Here is a 17445-nt window from a genome sequence, read left to right as displayed (position 1 = left end):
CAAAAATAGATGACTGGATCAAGAAGATGTGGTACATATATACCATGGAATATTACTCAGCCTTCAAAAAAGATAAACACATGCAATTTGCAGCAACATGGATGGCGCTGGAAGGGATCATGCGCAGCGAAATAAGCCAGAAAGAAAAAGAAAAATACCGGATGGTCTCACTCATAGCAGGAATCTAGAAAACTTAAATAAGGGACCAGGAAAAGGAATAATTATAAGAAAGTGAAAATCAAAATCAACAAAAAACTATGAACCAGAGACACTTTTTGGGGTTGGGGGTCGGGAGGGGAGGGACTGGGGTCAGAATGGGGGGGTTGCAATTGTATGGGGAATATAAAAATAAAATTTATTATTTAAAAAAATAATTTTCTTGAAAATAATGTACTAGCATCAAATGCTACCAATTTTCAGACATGTGTACATACGCACATGCACACACAGACTCCTATCTATCATCTATCAACCTTATCCACCTACCTATCATCTATCTTACCTTAACAACCACTCCCCTCTTCTCTGTCTTTAGCCATTTCCTGAGAGAAGTTATTCTGACCAAACAAGGTCAAGTTCCTCACTGTATGACTACCTGGTAAATGTATATCACTACTTAAAATGCACAAATTTTAGCTACAAATTTTAATCTATGTGATTTACTATGTCTTTTTCTTAAATGCAACCCTCACAAAAGGTTGTATCTCCAACATTTAGAACAGTTCTGGCACATAATATTCTTAACAAATAATGCTAAACTAATGAGCAAATACCACAACTACCTCAGGATAGGAACTAATTTTCTTTTTTCTTGGACTTGTGGAACAGCCATTTCACTGGTGCCCCGGCCCTCATTTCCTGTCCCACTAAGATCTACTGTCTAAATAGCTAGTGGCAAGTGAATGTGAAGAGGATATCTAACCATGTCACCCCCCTGCTCCCACTAGTTCAGGAATGTGATGTCACTAGAGGTGACTTACATTTATTAACCCAACAGATAAGTTTCTGGCCAGTCTCCCTATACTCCCTTCCAAACCTTAATTTCACAGTCTGCAAGTATGAAATGCTTACATGTCCTGATATATCATCCTATTTCTTTGATTTAGAATGCTCTAGCTGATTTCTATACTTCAAATCTCATCTCAAAAGTCTCATTTACAGGAAGCCTACCCTAACCTACTTAAACTGGTTTAGATACTCCTCTTACAAACTCCAAAAGACACTGTTTTACATCTCTTATTACATTTGTAAGATGCTCATCCAAAACACAGATTATGTTTGCATGTATTTCTCAGTAGTTTCTGAACACTTCTTGAGGGCAAACTGCATTTTATTCATTTTGCAATTCCCAGAGCACATATTACTTATTAAATGCTTGATATATGACTACATGGATACATAAACACTTTCTTGCTCTTCAAAATCAATAGTAAAAAATTTTAAGAAGTCTTTGACATTCCTCCATGTCAGGTGGATACTTACCTGAATTCCCTATAGATATTATTAAAAGCAAGTGATGCTCCTAGCCTCTTAAAAGCATTGGGGTGAAGTGCAAAGCTGTACAATCGCTTGAAAAGTGATTTGGTGTTTACTGGACTTCTTTCCTGTTGCTGTGGGGTAGTCTGCTTAATGGACCATTTGAGAAATTCTCGAATACACCGACCACAAAAATCTCTTAAGGTACTGTCAACAGGGTCCACGATGCCATCCTGAAACAAAGTATAAAATGACAACTGAAGGTATTATTCCACCTCTGAGCACAGTGTGTTATGAAAATTAATTTAGAACACTATTCAAGAAAAACTAAACACTAGTAAAACTAATGTAAACAAAACTCAAAACAGATCAAACTCCTCACAAACACTCCAAGTATTTGATGCCATATTTCCTCTATCTGGATGCCCTTATCAAATTCTTTATTTCCTCTGGCTCTCTTAAAGTTAACAGAAACTGACACTCAGATTCAAGTTGGAATCAATTTGCAAAAACCTAAAATTAAATGGCATTTGTCTGGACAAACTTGGCTTTTATTCCAAAGTCAATATATATGACAAAACAAAGTTATATGTTCAAATAACAGGTAAAATTAAATAAGATGACTATTAAAGGAGCCCAATGTAAAACTGTTTGCAAATAATGAACAAGTTATAATAAAATAAGTATCAAAAGATACTAAGGTTCATTCTTCCCTCAGTGAACGAGTGATCAAATTCAGGCAATTTTATTTCTACAGTCACCAGTTCTAGGTAAATAGTGAGTTAAGGGTTCTAGGGTCCTTTAGTAGATGAATGCACAAGAAAACTTGGATAAGCTTACAAAATTCCTTTTACTCTTAATTATTGTACTATAGATTTTTTCTTTTAAAAAATACAATTCAGATAAAAGTCAAAGAATGTTCTTATTTACTTCTTCAAACCTCAGCGCACACACACAGACTTCTTGTGAAGTCAAATTTATAACCACCCTCCAAAAAAAAAAGAAAAAATGAAATAAAGAAAGAATATGTGGTTTCTGCTTGAAGAGATACAAAATTAATACTTAAGTAAATAAATATGGCCAATAAGTCTGAGGAAGATTCAAATTGGAATCGTTAAAATGCCATTTCACCAATTCTCTAAAATAAAAAAAAGATGATATGAAGTAGCTAGACGCTACATTTTGGTACCCTAACAGGTAGCTTTTCTTTAAAAGATGTAAATATGCATCAAACATAATTACTCAAGAGGAATAGCAAGAAAATAATTAACCATTACTTACCAGTATTGTTTCTAGTAAGGCAACAGTATCCTGACTTTCAAATTTCTTATTGTTAGTGAACCAATGAATCAGTTGCATAACCAGTGGCTCATATAGTTGCCTTGTCACCTGAGGAAACAAAGCCATTACTTTATTACTAGAATAATTTTACATTTTAGAGTTTCATTTAAATGGCATGCACAGGGCACCCCCTGTGGCGCAGCAGATGAGCACCTCTGCAGCACCAGTTCAATCCCTAACGAGGGTCCCATATGGTGCGGTGCGACAGACCTCTCCTGCCACACCGGCTGCTCCCCTCGGTAGTGTATTTCATCAGTCTGCCTGTTCTGTTTCCCGCTCTGGTGAATTCTCTCACCCTCCGGTGCTTCTGACTATACTCAGTGCTTGCATAAATAAATAAATAAAAAATAAATAAATAAATGGCATGCGCAAACACCAAGGCACATTATAATAAAGCTGTCGAAAGCCAGTGACCAAGACAGAATATTAAAAACATCAAAAGAAAAAAACAGGAAACCCATAATGAAGCACCAATGAGACTGTCAGAGAACTACTCAGTAGGAACATTATAAGCATGAAGGAAATGGAAAGAGATATTTAAAGTATTTTTAAAAAAAATAACTTCCTGCCTAGAATTCTTCACCCAGTAAGATTAATAATCAAAATAGGAGGAAAAATATGGGACTTAGAGCAAAACCTGAAAGAATTTATCAACAGCAAGCTGCACAAGAAAGAAATTCTAAATATTGAGGCAATACACAACTAAATCACTTAGAGGAGGGAGAAAGTAACAATGCAGCCCATCAGAACGAGTCAGAGACCAGATTGTCTAATGAGACATGCAAAAAGCCTACAATAATCTCACTAGAACACTCAAGCAAAATTTAATAGAAGTAATACATAAGACAATGGGCATGGAATTAAAATAAAAAATAACATGAAATCATCAAAAATAGAGAAGACAAACCAAAAACAGTAACATAATGACAATGAAAACTTGTATGTTGCAATAATCACCTTAAATGTAAATGACCTAAACTCACCAGTCAAAAGACGTAGTGTGACTGAACGGATTTCAAAACAAAGTTCAACCTTCTGTTGTTTATAAGAAACTCATCTTACCAACAAAGAAAAATACAGACTTAGAGTTAAAATCTTGAAGACAAGTAAACAAGCAAATGGCAACCCAATAAAAATCAGGAACAACTATATCTGAAAAAAGACTTTCAGTTAAAAAAAGTAGTAAGAGATGGACACTACATAAGTATTAGACTAAGAACTAATATAAGAAGAAATACCACTCATAAATATATCTGTACTCAATGCTGGAGCACAAAGGTACAGAAAACAATAACAGAACCAAAAACAACAGAAACAAAGAGAAATACTGACACCACCACAATACTGCTAAAGAATTGTAATGTTCCACTGACATCTACAGACAGTTCAACAAGACAAAAAGATAAAGAAACAATAGCCTTAAATGAAGAACTAGAATAAACAGGTTTGACATACACAGAATATTTCACCCCCAAACCACTGTATACATATTTTTTTCAATTGCACATAGGACATTTTCAAGAACAGATCATATCTTGGACATAAGTAAACTGTAAATAAAATACAAAGATCAGAATTGTACCTAGTATTCTTTCTGACCAGAATGCCATAAAGTTAGAAATCAGTGACAAAAAAAGAAAAACCAGGAAAAATATTAAATAGACTAAACAACATGCAACTTAACAGCTATCAGATAAAAGAGGAAATCAAAGCAGAAATTTAAAAATACCCTGAGATGAATGAAAATGATGATACAAGCTACCAGAGTCTCTGAGATGTACCAAAAGCAGTCTGAAGAGTGAAGATAATTACAATACAGGCCCAGATTAACAAGCAAGAAAAATCTCAAATAAACAATCTAATATCACACCTAAAGCAACTTGAGAAAGAGAACAACCCCAAATTTAGTAGAAGGAAATAATAAAAATAAGAATTGAAGTAAATGAAATAGACATCAAAAAGTCAATACAAAAAGAAATTCATGAAACTAAGAACTACTTCTTTGAGAAGACAAGCAATAATTAACCTTTAGCTAGGCTGAAATAAAAGAAAAAAAACATTGAGAACACAATTACAAATAAAAGAGAAGAAAAAAACACAGGTAGCACAGAAATGCAAATGATCTTAAGAGTTTACCATGAACAACTCTATGCCAGAAAATTCAGTAACGTTAAAGATATGGACAAAATTCTAGGTCAGTACAGTCTATCTACCAAGATGAAGAAACAGATGAACTACTACTCAACTATAAAACAAGATGAACTCTTGTCATTTGCAACAACATGGATAGAACTGGAAGGGAATATGCAAAGTAAAATTAGTACAGGGAGAAAGACATACCAGATAATTTCACTCAAATGTGGTATATAGAGGAAAAAAACAAAGGAAATGATGTACCTAAGCCAAAACAAGCCCTATTAAGCCTTAGAATTAAGGCTACCAGAGGGGGAAGGTAGGAAGTGGGAATAAAGGGAAGAGGAGGCCCAACAGGCTATGGTAAAGGATTACCAGTGCTTTTGGTTGTATGTGTGGAGTGGAGATATATATCTGAGGAGGTATGAACCTATTCCTATAAATCACATACAGTGCCATCATACACAATATAACAAGAGTGCACTAATTTTTTTTAATTTAAAAAATATGCTGAGGGCCTCCCTGGTGGCACAGGTGGCTGAGCACAGCACTGTGAAGCTGTCTGCAGCCTCTGCAGCACCGGTTCGATCCTGGCCGCCCGGCGAGAATCCCACATGGCGAAGCAGACCTCCCCTATCTGGCCCACTCCTGCCCTCAGCAGTGTATTTCTTCAGTCTGCCTGTTCTGTTCCCCGCACTGTCTCCGATGAATCCTCTCACCCTCCTGCACATCTGGCCTGTAGCCTGGTTAGTGTATAAAAATAAATAAATCTTTAAAATAAATAAATAAATATGGGCCTCCCCAGTGGCGCAGCGGTTGAGTGCTGGGCTGCGAAGCTCCCTGTAGCCTCTGCAGCGCCGGTTCAATCCCTGGCCGCCGGCGAGGGTCCCACATGGCACGCAGACCTCTCCTGCTACACCTGCTGCTCCCCTCAGCAGTGTACTTCGGTCCTTCTGCCTGTTCTGTTCCCCGCTCTGGCTCTGGGCTCTGGTGAATTCTCTCACCCTCCCACGCTTCTGACTATACTCAGTGCTTGTATAATGAAATAAACAAATCTTTAAAAAATATGTATAAAAATAATTAATTAAAAATATGCTGAGTTTGGGCCTCCCCAGTGGCGCAGTGGTTGAGCGCTGGGTTGCAAAGCTGCCCGTGGCCTCTGCAGCACTGGTTCGATCCCCAGCTGCTTCCTGGCCACCGGAGGAAGGTCCCACATGGCACGCAGATCTCTCCTGCTGCCCGCTGCTCCCCTCAGCAGTGTACTTCAGTCCCTCTGCCTACATTGCTCCCCGCTCGGGCTCTGGTGAATTCCCTCACCCTCCCGCGCTTCTGACTGTACCCAGTGCTTGTATAAATAAATAAATAAATAAATCTTTAAAAAAAAAAAAAATGCTGAGTTTGTGTGTGTTTATGTGTGCACACCTGCATACATGATTCAGGTAAACCGAATGATTTTCATTTGTTTGGGAAAGGAAACCTGCACTCCTATGTTTATTGCAGCATTATCTACAACAGACCAGCTATGGAAACAAACTAAATCCCCCAAAACAGATGAATAGACCAAAAAGATGTATGCATACAAAATGGAACACTACTTGGGATTCAAAAAAAAAATTAATTCACGCCATTTGCAGCAACATGAAAGAAGTTGGAGGAGATTATGCTAAGCTTAAATAAGCCAGAAGAGAAAGATAAATACCAGATGGTGTCACTCACATGTGGAATATAGAGAAAACAAACAAGGGTCAAACAAAGACAAACCTTAAAACCAACCTTGAAAACTGACCACAGATCTGAAGCATCAAGGTGGGGAGGGAAAAGGAGAGGGGGAATGGTGAGCACAGGGTGGGGGCAGAGAACACCATGGACTGTGGTGGAGGATTATAGGCGCTTCAGTGGTGGGAGAGTTGAGTGACCACACCTGAGCCAAGAAATCCTATACTGTCAAATAAACTAATAAGGATATAAAACATTGGTACTTCATTAAAAAATAAAATATAAATAAAAAAAAGAAAGGGAATTCATGTCAGAAAAGAAGAAGCAATGACCTTCCTGGTGGTGTAGGGGTTAAAGACTCAGTGTTATCAAGATAGCAGAGGAAATGCATATGGCCAACAGGCATAGGAAAAATGTTCAACATCACTTGTAATCAGGGAAATGCAAATCAAAACTACCATGAGATACCATCTTACACCAGTGAGAACGGCACATATTAAAAAAACTAGCAATAACAAATGTTGGCGAGGGTGCGGAAAAAAAGGAACTCTCCTGCACTGCTGGTGGGAGTGCAAACTGGTCCAACCACTATGGAAAGCTGTCTGGAGATTTTTTGACCTACTAAAGACAGAGCTTCTATATGATTCAGCAATTCCACTCCTAGGTATTTACCCAAAGGACACAAAAACATTAATTCCAAAGGGCACCTGTACACGCCTATGCTTATAGCAGCACTATTTACAATAGCTAAGCTATGAAAACAACCCAAATGCCCAAAAATAGATGATTGGATCAAGAAGGTGTGGTATATATACACCATGGACTATTACTCAGCAATCTAAAAAGATAAACTCATGCAATTTGCAGCAACATGGATGAAGTTGGAAGGGATCATGTTCAGCGAAATAAGTCAGAAAGAAAAAGAAAACTACCAGATGGTCTCACTCATAGCAGGAATTTAGAAAACCTAAATAAGGGATCAGGAAAAAGACTAATTGCAATAAAGTAAAAATCAAAATCAACAAGCAACTATAGACCAGAGACACACTACAGTTGTGGGGTAGGGGGAGGAGAAGAGGGATTAGAGTCAGAAAAGGGGGGTGGGAACTTTTTCAGATTCAAAATTCTTCACTTACCTGATCTACATCACACGCAAGTCTAAGTAGCACGGGGAAAGTCCGCTTGTAGAGCTGGTACATTGGTGGAGAACCCTGACCACCTTCAGGCATTTGAGTAGATTTTCCCAGCATGAACATAACCAAGCTATGCAAAAGTTCACAAGCTGCAACCTGAAACAGGGAGGAGTTCAACACAATTTAAGTCTTCAGGTTTACAAGAGAATATTTTAAAATTTTATTCAATTGAGCCATAAAAAAAAGCTTTTGTAGCAAATAATCCCACATGAAAATAAATTTACTGACATGAGTAGTTCTTATATAAAGTGAAAGCTTCTGTTCACTCTGATCTTTATCCAAGAGTTAAAAACTCAAACTTTGAAGTTTTAAACATTGGGACTAGAATATTCATAAGAAATGTATTTCAATACTTCCTTCCATATTATGGAACACTGCTTCATTTGTTAGGACATGTTCAACTACCATTTTTTTAAAATATATTTTTGAAGCACTCTGGAAATTCACAAATTAATATAAAAATATAAGATTAGAAATTAATATAAAAATTTGAAATTTTCTGTTTCTAATATACCCAGCAAGAGAAGATAATCAAGCATAGACTTAACATCACTTTAAATGCCTTTTGCCTGTGTTTTCTATTACAAATAATTTGAATATATTAATGTTTTACCAAATAATTATCTATTAAGCTAATTTATGCTCCATTTTCATTTACCAATTAACGCCTACTTCTGATAATTGAGAAGTTTTCTAACTAGGAAATATATAAGTTATGATACTGGAATGGCTGAAATATATTACCTATCTCCTAACAAACATATGTCTGAAAAGCAATAGACTCTAACATATTGAGTGTGATAAAAAAATAAAAGTAAAGTACTTTTGTTTGTCTGTCACTCCCTGAAAGTGCTAATTCTGTCACTCGAGGCAAGAAAATATCTAGGTAAATGACAGGTTTCATTTCTATAAATGGTACTGCAAAGCTGAGCTTTTTTTCTCTATCCCATGCCACACACTTCTTCATCATTTCATCTGAGGATGCAGCTGTTAAAAAAGATTTAGAAGAACTTTTTTAGAATTCAAAATACTTTTAAAACCAATTGCTCTACAATGCATTAGTGAACAGAGTACATATGCTTTTAAGTTAAACACTTTATTCATCTTTTAAATGCTGGTTTTTATTACACACATATAATTACAACACTAGAAATCACTGATGCACTATTTTTGAATTTAATTTAAAGTAAAATTATTTCTAAACAAGTCTAACAGTCTCTAACATTTGATTTCCAATTTCAGTAAGAGTTAAGGTATTTGGGGGCCTCCTGGTGGTGCAACAGGTTAAGCGTCAGCATTATGAAGCAATCTGCAGCTATTGCAGTACCAGTTAGATCCCTAGCCAGGGAGGTGACCCATATGGTGCTGCAGATGTCTCCTGTCTCCCCCCACTACTGCCCTCAAGAATGTATTTCAGTCAATCACCTGTTCTGCTCCCCACTCTGTCTCTGCTGAGTCCTCTCACCTCTCCAATCCCGCACCTCTGGCCCACACCCGGGCTCTTGTATGCATAAATAAATAAATTTTTAAGGGCCACCCTGGTGGCGCAAGGGGTTAAGCACTGCACTATGAAGCAATCCACAGCCTCTGCAGCAGGAGTTCGATCCCCAGCCCGCAAGGAGCAACCCACATCGCCCAGCAGACCTCTCCTGTCTCGCCTGCTGCTCCCCTCAGCAGCGTATTTCAGTCACTCTGCCTGTTCTGTTCTCCACTCTGTCTCTGGTGAATCCTGTCAACCCCGCAATCTCTGGCCTGTACCCCAGCTCTTATACGCATAAATAAATAAATCTTTTATAAATAAATAAATAAACCTTTTTAAAAAAAATAATTATTTTGTGAGTTATAAGTGAATAATATTTTTATTAAAAATCTCTTTATTATACCACTTATTTTCTCAGTATAGGCTCTAACTTCCTAAAAACCCAAAGGTCATAGTATATTTAATAGAAAATTTCAAAAGTAAAAATGCAGATAAATATTTACAAATATAAAACATAAATTCTCATTATAAATAATAATCTGAAATATCTAAATATTAAGACATTTGGGTTTAAAAAGGATTAATTTTGAATTTCTGACACAATGATTAATATAGAAAAAAGTGTCAAATTAGATTCTAATTAGAAATAGAAAGCATATTTAACAAACCAAGCTAGACCATATCCCTGCTAGCATGATGAATTACTCAAACTATTAGTCTCTGTAACCATATTTGCAACCTTATTTCAAAATATATAAATCACACATAGGAGCAATAGCAGAATATACTGTGATCTATATATATCCAAGTTAATGTACAAATATATCTACAGAAGTTAATTTATTTTAAAGAAAAATTTACCTGTTAGAAGATTTTTGTTTATTTGTCCTCCTAGGCAGCCAAGCATCTGTACCACTCTAATCCTGATTTCTTGTAAGGACAGTACTTCACTCTGAAAATTTGAATAATTGTATACATGTGATAAAGTCAAAAATTAAAGAGAATTATCAGGAAAGAAAAACTAGTTTATACCCCGCTCTATAAATGTTTCTCCTAGTGATTTATTTTATCCTACACATAGTGCTGTTAAAGTTTATTGCAAATTCATGAAATCATCTCTCCCTCAATTTTGTACTTTCTAGTCCATTTTCTAGACAGTGGTTCCAAAGTTTTTGACAGGACCTTTTACACCCTTAAGAAAATACTTAGTATCCAAAATATGTGGGTCATATTTATCACTATTTATCATACTAGAAGTAAAAACTTAGAAATCATTTAATTGTATTTTATTTAAAAATTTTACACCCGGGCCTCCCTGGTGGTGCAAGGGGTTAACATGCAACCGATGAAGCTAACTGCAGACACTGCAGCACGAGTTCGTTCCCAGGTCAGGAAGCAACACACATGGCACAGCAGACCTCTCCTGACTATCCCGCTGCTCCTCTCAGCAGTGTATTTCAGTCAATCTGCCGTTTTGGTCCCCACTTTGTCTCTGGTGAACCCTCTCTCACACAGACACATACTCCCTACCCCGCCCCCTCTGGTCTGCACCCCAGCTCTTGTATGCATTAAAAAAAAATCTTTAAAAAATAAATAAATAAATAAAAATACTACACCCATTACATACTAACAAATGACATTTTTCGTAGAAAAAGTAATTCCATTTTCCAAATAAACACACAAAAATCCTTAGAAAAATGGTACTGTTTTCACTTGTGCATATCTCCTATTGTCTAAGTCGACAAAAGACAGCTCTTGTTCTTGGGCTGTAGCTGGAAGAGGAAAGATTATTTATAGCCTTTTTAGAAATTGTGGTTATTCTTTGATACTACACCAAAATGAAGAAGTCATAGTTTCTTAAAGATTAGTTACAATGTAGAATCTGAAAACTTATCATTGACGTCTATATACTCTATTACATAAAATCCACTGATCTATCTTGCTCTATGAGTGGATATTTTACCCATGCATAATTTGGTAACATAATGTATTGGTCATCTGAAAATACTGATTTGCTGTGTTATGCAGATCCTCCAATTACCAACACATTTCACTACATGCAGAAACACATTTGTTATTATCACCACCAATCTCACTACAAAAAGCTTTAAAATAATGAAAAGCTGTTAAAGTTCATGGTGATGGCTACAAGTTTTCCAAAATTTAAATCTTCACATATGTATTGGAATTTTATCTTTAGCAACAAATTTCCTCAGATGTTTTATTTGAAGTGACAGGCTGGTTCTGTTTATTTACTTTACTAAATAGTCAATTAGTCTGTTAGTTATTTCTTTCAAGTAAAAATTGTGTTCTTGAAAACAGCAGCTACTTTAACTCACAGCACAAAGCATCACACAAATTCTTTTCCAGAAAACAATGGTCACACTTCACAATGCAGCAGACTGCTTTATGTATACTTCCTGTTTCATCACACAGATTAAAAAGATGTGTGCTAAACATCACAATTTAAGAAGATGCTAAAGAACCAACGAAGTGTTACCCATCTTTAATACCAGAACACAAATGCCAAAAGAGTAAAAAGAAGTTTTGGTCTAGCACCCTGAAACCCCCAGAGGTCTATATTTCAAGAACCATCAGATTAGAAAACAGGAGTTACACTATCTGTAAAGAAATTTTACTTTTGGGGCCGCCCTGGTGGTGTGAGGTGTTAAGTCTCAGCATCATGAAGCTATCAGCAAAGAAGTCTGCTGCACCATGTGGGTCATCTCCCAGGCCGGGGATCCAACTCATGCTGCGGATGCTGCAAATAGCTTCACAGTGCTGTGCTTAACCACTTGTGCCACCAGGGAGGCCCTAAATAAAATTTAAAAAAACAGCAAATTTTATTTTCAAAACTATTATGCTCACGGGCTTCCCCTGTGGCGCAGCGGTTGAGCGCTGGGCTGTGAAGCTGCCCGCAGCCTCTGCAGCGCCGGTTCTATCACCAGCCGCCGGTGAGAGGGTCCCACATGGTGCGCAGACCTCTCCTGCCGCACGCTGCTCCCCTCAAGCAGTGTACTTTGGTCCTTCTGCCTGTTCTGCTCTCCACTCTGGCTCTGGTGAATTCTCTCACCCTCCCACGCTTCTGACTGTACCCAGTGCTTGCATAAATAAATAAATAAATAATCTTAAAAAAAACTATTATGCTCACAAGTAATTTTATCTTGTTGTATGTACATGATATGAAATTATTTTTAAAATTTTAGACAATCATTTCCAGCTTTATTCAAGTCTCAAAAGCTGTCAAAGAGGTGGGAAGAATTTACCCTAGAGTTACATTAGCAGTTTTAGACATTAAGGGTTTTTCAAACTTCAATTTTTTCTCCATACCTAAAATATGTATTGTCCTTTTATTAACTTTCTCTACTTACATGTGTTTTTTTTTTTGTTTCTACTGCACATCAAAAAGAATTGGTCTAAAGGAATTATCACCCAAATAAAGTGGCATGAATTGAATTAAGATCTAATTAGTAAATGAATCAAATTTACATATGCATGATATCAGCATTCTCATAGTTACTACACAGGAATAAAATTACTTTTTGTTTCCACTAAATACCTTTGAAGGTAGAGACAAACAGGAAAACAAGATCAAATAAATAAAAGTAATAGTTAATATAGCTCACATTTTGCTATGAATATATTAGTTATTTTTATATTTTAAATGAAAATTTTTACTTTTCACAAGCATTAGAATCTTTTTTTTTTTTTTATAGAGGCATGTTTTATTTATTTATTTGTTTGTTTGTTTGTTTGTTTTGTTTATACAAGCACTGGGTACAGTCAGAAGTGCAGGAGGGTGAGAGAATTCACCAGAGCCAGAGCGGGGAGCAGAGCAGGCAGAAGGACCGAAGTACACTGCTGAGGGGAGCAGCGGGCGGCAGGAGAGGTCTGCACGCCATGTGGGACCCTCCTCCCTTGGCCGGGGAGCAGCCGGGGATCGAACCGGCACCGCAGAGGCAGCTTTGCAACCCAGCGCTCAACCGCTACGCCATCAGGGAGGCCCACAAGCATTAGAATCTTATCTCCTTATTACTTAAGGTAAAGAAACACAAGGAATTTCTTACTGATGAAATGTTCTTTGTCTTTTTCAGCTGTTTTAACACAACTTCATTAAATCCCTTCTGGACAGCCCGAGAAAGTGCTGACACCTCCAAGTTATTCTTGGTCTCATCTATCAACAGTAAACAAAAATATATTTTAAATAACATTCATTTATTTTTGAGGAAATCTAGAGAGAACATACTACATTGCCAAAGAGACATTTAAATCCTAATTTTAATTAAACAAGTAAGTTCAAATGAGTTTCTTGAACAAACAAAAAAATGTTAATAGTGAAGCCAGTTCCTACTTCTCATATACAAGCAAAAGCTGGGACAATTTGAGCATCAAAATCAGTAATGGTTGGTAAAAGATTACACCCACTGGAAAAATAAGAATACACAAGTTCCTACTAATATAATAGGCAAGAAGAGAAAATTAGTTCTTACAATAGAATGCCAACTAGTGTAAAGGGAATGTTAGAATAGGAAAAATCACCATTTCACAAGTATCACTGTACTAACTGATTCAGGAATAATCATCAATGAATAATAAAACTACTATGGAGGAAAGCTTGATGAGGAAAAAGAGTATTTACAGTTGTTAATTACTGGCCTATGAATTTTTGGTTTTTATGAAAACAATCATAAACCTACAAAAAAATTATAAGTATAGAACAAAACTTTTCTTCCGTCAATCAGTAAGTTACCAACTCTATGCCCCACCACCCCTGAATACTTCAGTGCAGAAACACACAGAACTGATGCCACACCCTCCTCATAGCATCATAGTGGCAGTTGGGGTTATTACCAGTCATGTCCACTGACCGTCTGTTCTATCTTAGTGTAATCTGAAGTAACTGTACCTTTGGAGTGAGTTAGTCATTTGAGATCCCCTCCCTCTCTTCCTCCAGAGCGTTCAATCCTACAACCTTTAGGGGGTGCAGAGGAAGATGGGTCTTGGGGTGTTCTAAGGAGCATGAGGAATGCAACCCTGAGGGGTAAAGTAACTTGAGGTGAGAGTCAGAGCAGGTGAGGGCATACAAATATTAGGACAGCTTTTTGAGGTCTGGAAGTCCAAGAGGGTTGAAGAGAACAAGAATAGGGGAATTGATCAAATAAAAAGATTAAGGATGAAGGAAGTTGGGTTTTTCAACATTGGAAAAGGAAGATGCAAGTATAGAAAACTATAGAGTAAATCTTTTGGTCTGGATAGAAACTGGGTATATCAGTGTGAATTCATGACCCTCTATTTCCTTTCTTTGCTCTATTTCCTCTCCCCAGTCTGTACTTCTCAGACACACACACACACACACACACAATTAATATATATCTATACATATATTGGTAAATAGATGTGGAAATAGAGAATGAAAACATGCTTGTATGTAAATGTAACACAAGCATATTCTAGTTCTGTCCTGGTAGTCAGTGAGGAAAATTTTTAAAAGGCTTAATACCTAAAACCATAAAATACATAGAAGAAAACATAGGCAAAACACTCTGACATACATCTTAGGAACATCTTTGAGGGCTCATCCCCAGAAGCAAAGAAAATGAAGGAAACGATAAACAGCTGGTACTACATCTAACTAAAACACTTCTGCACAGTGAAAGACACAATAACCAAAACTAAGGGACACCTAAAATATTGGGTGAGAATATTTGCATTCCATACAACTGATAAGGCACTGGTATTAAAGATGTACAAAGAGCGTATGTAATAACAAAAAAAAATAAACAACTTGGCCAAAAAATGGGCAGAAGAGCTAAAAAGAAACTTCCCCAAAGAGGAAATGCAAACGGCAACAGGCATATGAAAAAATGTTCAGCATCACGCGTAATCAGGAAAATGCAAATCAAAATCACAATGAGATACCACCTCACACCAGTGACAATGGCACATATTGAAAAAACTGACAACAGCAAATGCTGGAAAGGATGTAGAGAAAAAAGAACTCTCTTACACTGCTGGTAGGAGTGCAAACTGGTCCAACCTCTATGGAAAGCTGTGTGGAGTTTCCTCAAATTACTCAAAATGGATCTACCATATGATCTAGTGATTCCACTTGTAGGAATATACCCAAAGAACACAAAAACATTAATTCAAAAGGAAATCTGCACTTCGATGTTTACTGCAGCACAATACCTAAGATACGGAAACAACCCAAATGCCCGAAAACAGATGACTGGATCAAGAAGATGTGGTGCACACACATAATGGAATACTACTCAGCAATTAAAAAAGGTAAACTCATGCTAATTGCAGCAACATGAATGGAGCCGGTAGGGATCATGCTCAGATCTGAGGAATACAGCAGGGAAAAGGGAGGGAGAGGTATCAAAACAGGGTAGAAAGAATACAAGTGACAGTTTACAGGTGATATGGTGGTGAAAGATTTACATGGACTAGACCTGAGGGGAGAAATCAAATACTGTCCAAAAATGAAGAATGATGTAAGAAAATTTAGAAGTCTAAAAAAATAAATTAAATAAATAAATAAGACAAATGCTTCAGTTCTATTTCCTTATGTCCCAATTACATTGAAAAGAAGTGGGAGATTACAAAACTACAATCAAATATATTTTGAATATGTTAAGTTCAAATTTCAGAAATAAAATACAAATTTCAGAGGTCATATTATAGTTAATACATTGCCATTTTAATTAAGATATACATCACAATTCTGGCAACTTACTTGATACAGCTGAAGTTTTCAGATATCCATCCAGGCTGGGTAGAATGTCTTTATAATAGGGCTGAATTACATGTTTGCAGATATAAACTGACCATTCTTCTAGGGCATTCAGGCCTACTTCTGCCAATGGAGTATAGCTCAGACCCAGTTTAAAAGCCATCTAGATATCAATACAAACAAGGTAAAATGAAACTTAATTTTTAAAATTTAAAGAAAAAATAACACCAATTAATTGTGGTTTCTAATAAATAAATCTTTCTTCTGCCCTAATAGCAGACAATGCTGGAGGTAAGTGGTTATATTCCATGTTGTTAACAAGAAAATAAGCACTAGGGCCTCACTCTTGGCGCAAGGGGTTAAGACACAACCTATGAAGCTAGCTGCAGCCACTGTAGCACATGAGTTTAATCCCTGGCCAAGGAGCTACCCACATGGTGCAGCAGACCTCTCCTGACTCGCCCACTGCTCCCCTCAGCAGTGTGTTTCGGTCAAATCAGCCTGTTCTGTTCCCCACTCTGTCCCTGATGAATCCTCTCACCCTTCATACCTCTGGCCTATACCCCAGTTCTTGTATACATAAATAAATAAATCTTTAAAAAAAAAAGAAAAGAAGCACTACTGTCTATAAAGTTGTTGTTACATTATGGAGTTTCAACACATGGACAATTTAATCTTCACGTCTACCTGCAAGGGAAGTTTAGAGAGGCTAAGCCAAGTGTTCTAAGTTCCAACTAAGCAGCAGAAGCAGAATTTGAACCAGGAATGTCTGATGGGTTAGCACCTGCTATCACTGCTATGGCAAAACTGTACTATTTCTCATTTTTCTAGAAAATGTAATACTGCAAAAAGAAATGGATTTGCTTAAGATAATGCACCTACCTGCAAAGCAGGAACGTAGGCTTTAATATCAAGTTCAATAATGTTATGTGGGAGGGTCAGAATAAAATTCAAACAGGAAGCCAAAAGTTCATCTTTGTATTGCTTCATTTTAACTGATACCTTAACAAAAAGGAGGGGAAAGACAGTGCTGCACTATAATGTGAAAGTCAACTAAAATACATTAACCCTATCCTCAAATATGAACAATGACCATGTAGCATTAATTTGACGCCATGTTGTTAACAAATTTAACACTGATCTCCAGGAAAAGTTCATGTGTTAAAGTATTCAATTCCCAATGAATGAAAAAGATAATCTATTAATTCTGAGTTGTCATTATTCATTAAATTATTTCCAGAAAACAGAACACTCAATGGACTTTTGAAACAGTGATTTCTTTTGTTAGTGTTTTCCCTCAATCTGGATTAAGCAAACCGATTTTAAGTATCAATAGAAGATTCAGATTCACTAGGATTTTTTTTCAACAT

The 17445-nt window shown here is 36.6% G+C and overlaps 1 protein-coding gene across 1 annotated transcript in view; it reads right to left on the bottom strand.

The window, feature by feature from the left end:
• Nucleotides 1–17445, bottom strand: part of PRKDC (protein kinase, DNA-activated, catalytic subunit) — a 250915-nt gene that overhangs the window by 210476 nt on the left and 22994 nt on the right. Inside the window, exons 20-27 of the mRNA XM_037506810.2 lie at nucleotides 16958–17077; nucleotides 16079–16238; nucleotides 13407–13513; nucleotides 10201–10291; nucleotides 8683–8846; nucleotides 7803–7955; nucleotides 2758–2865; nucleotides 1483–1709 (exon numbers count right to left, since the gene is read on the bottom strand). Of these exons, the coding sequence (XP_037362707.1) occupies nucleotides 1483–1709; nucleotides 2758–2865; nucleotides 7803–7955; nucleotides 8683–8846; nucleotides 10201–10291; nucleotides 13407–13513; nucleotides 16079–16238; nucleotides 16958–17077 (1130 nt within the window). The remainder of the gene's footprint in view (nucleotides 1–1482; nucleotides 1710–2757; nucleotides 2866–7802; nucleotides 7956–8682; nucleotides 8847–10200; nucleotides 10292–13406; nucleotides 13514–16078; nucleotides 16239–16957; nucleotides 17078–17445) is intronic.

The sequence above is a fragment of the Talpa occidentalis genome, unplaced genomic scaffold (assembly GCF_014898055.3).
Source record: "Talpa occidentalis isolate TD23 unplaced genomic scaffold, MPIMG_talOcc4v2.1, whole genome shotgun sequence".
NCBI lineage: Eukaryota > Metazoa > Chordata > Mammalia > Eulipotyphla > Talpidae > Talpa > Talpa occidentalis.
This window is presented reverse-complemented; position numbering and strand designations above follow the sequence as displayed.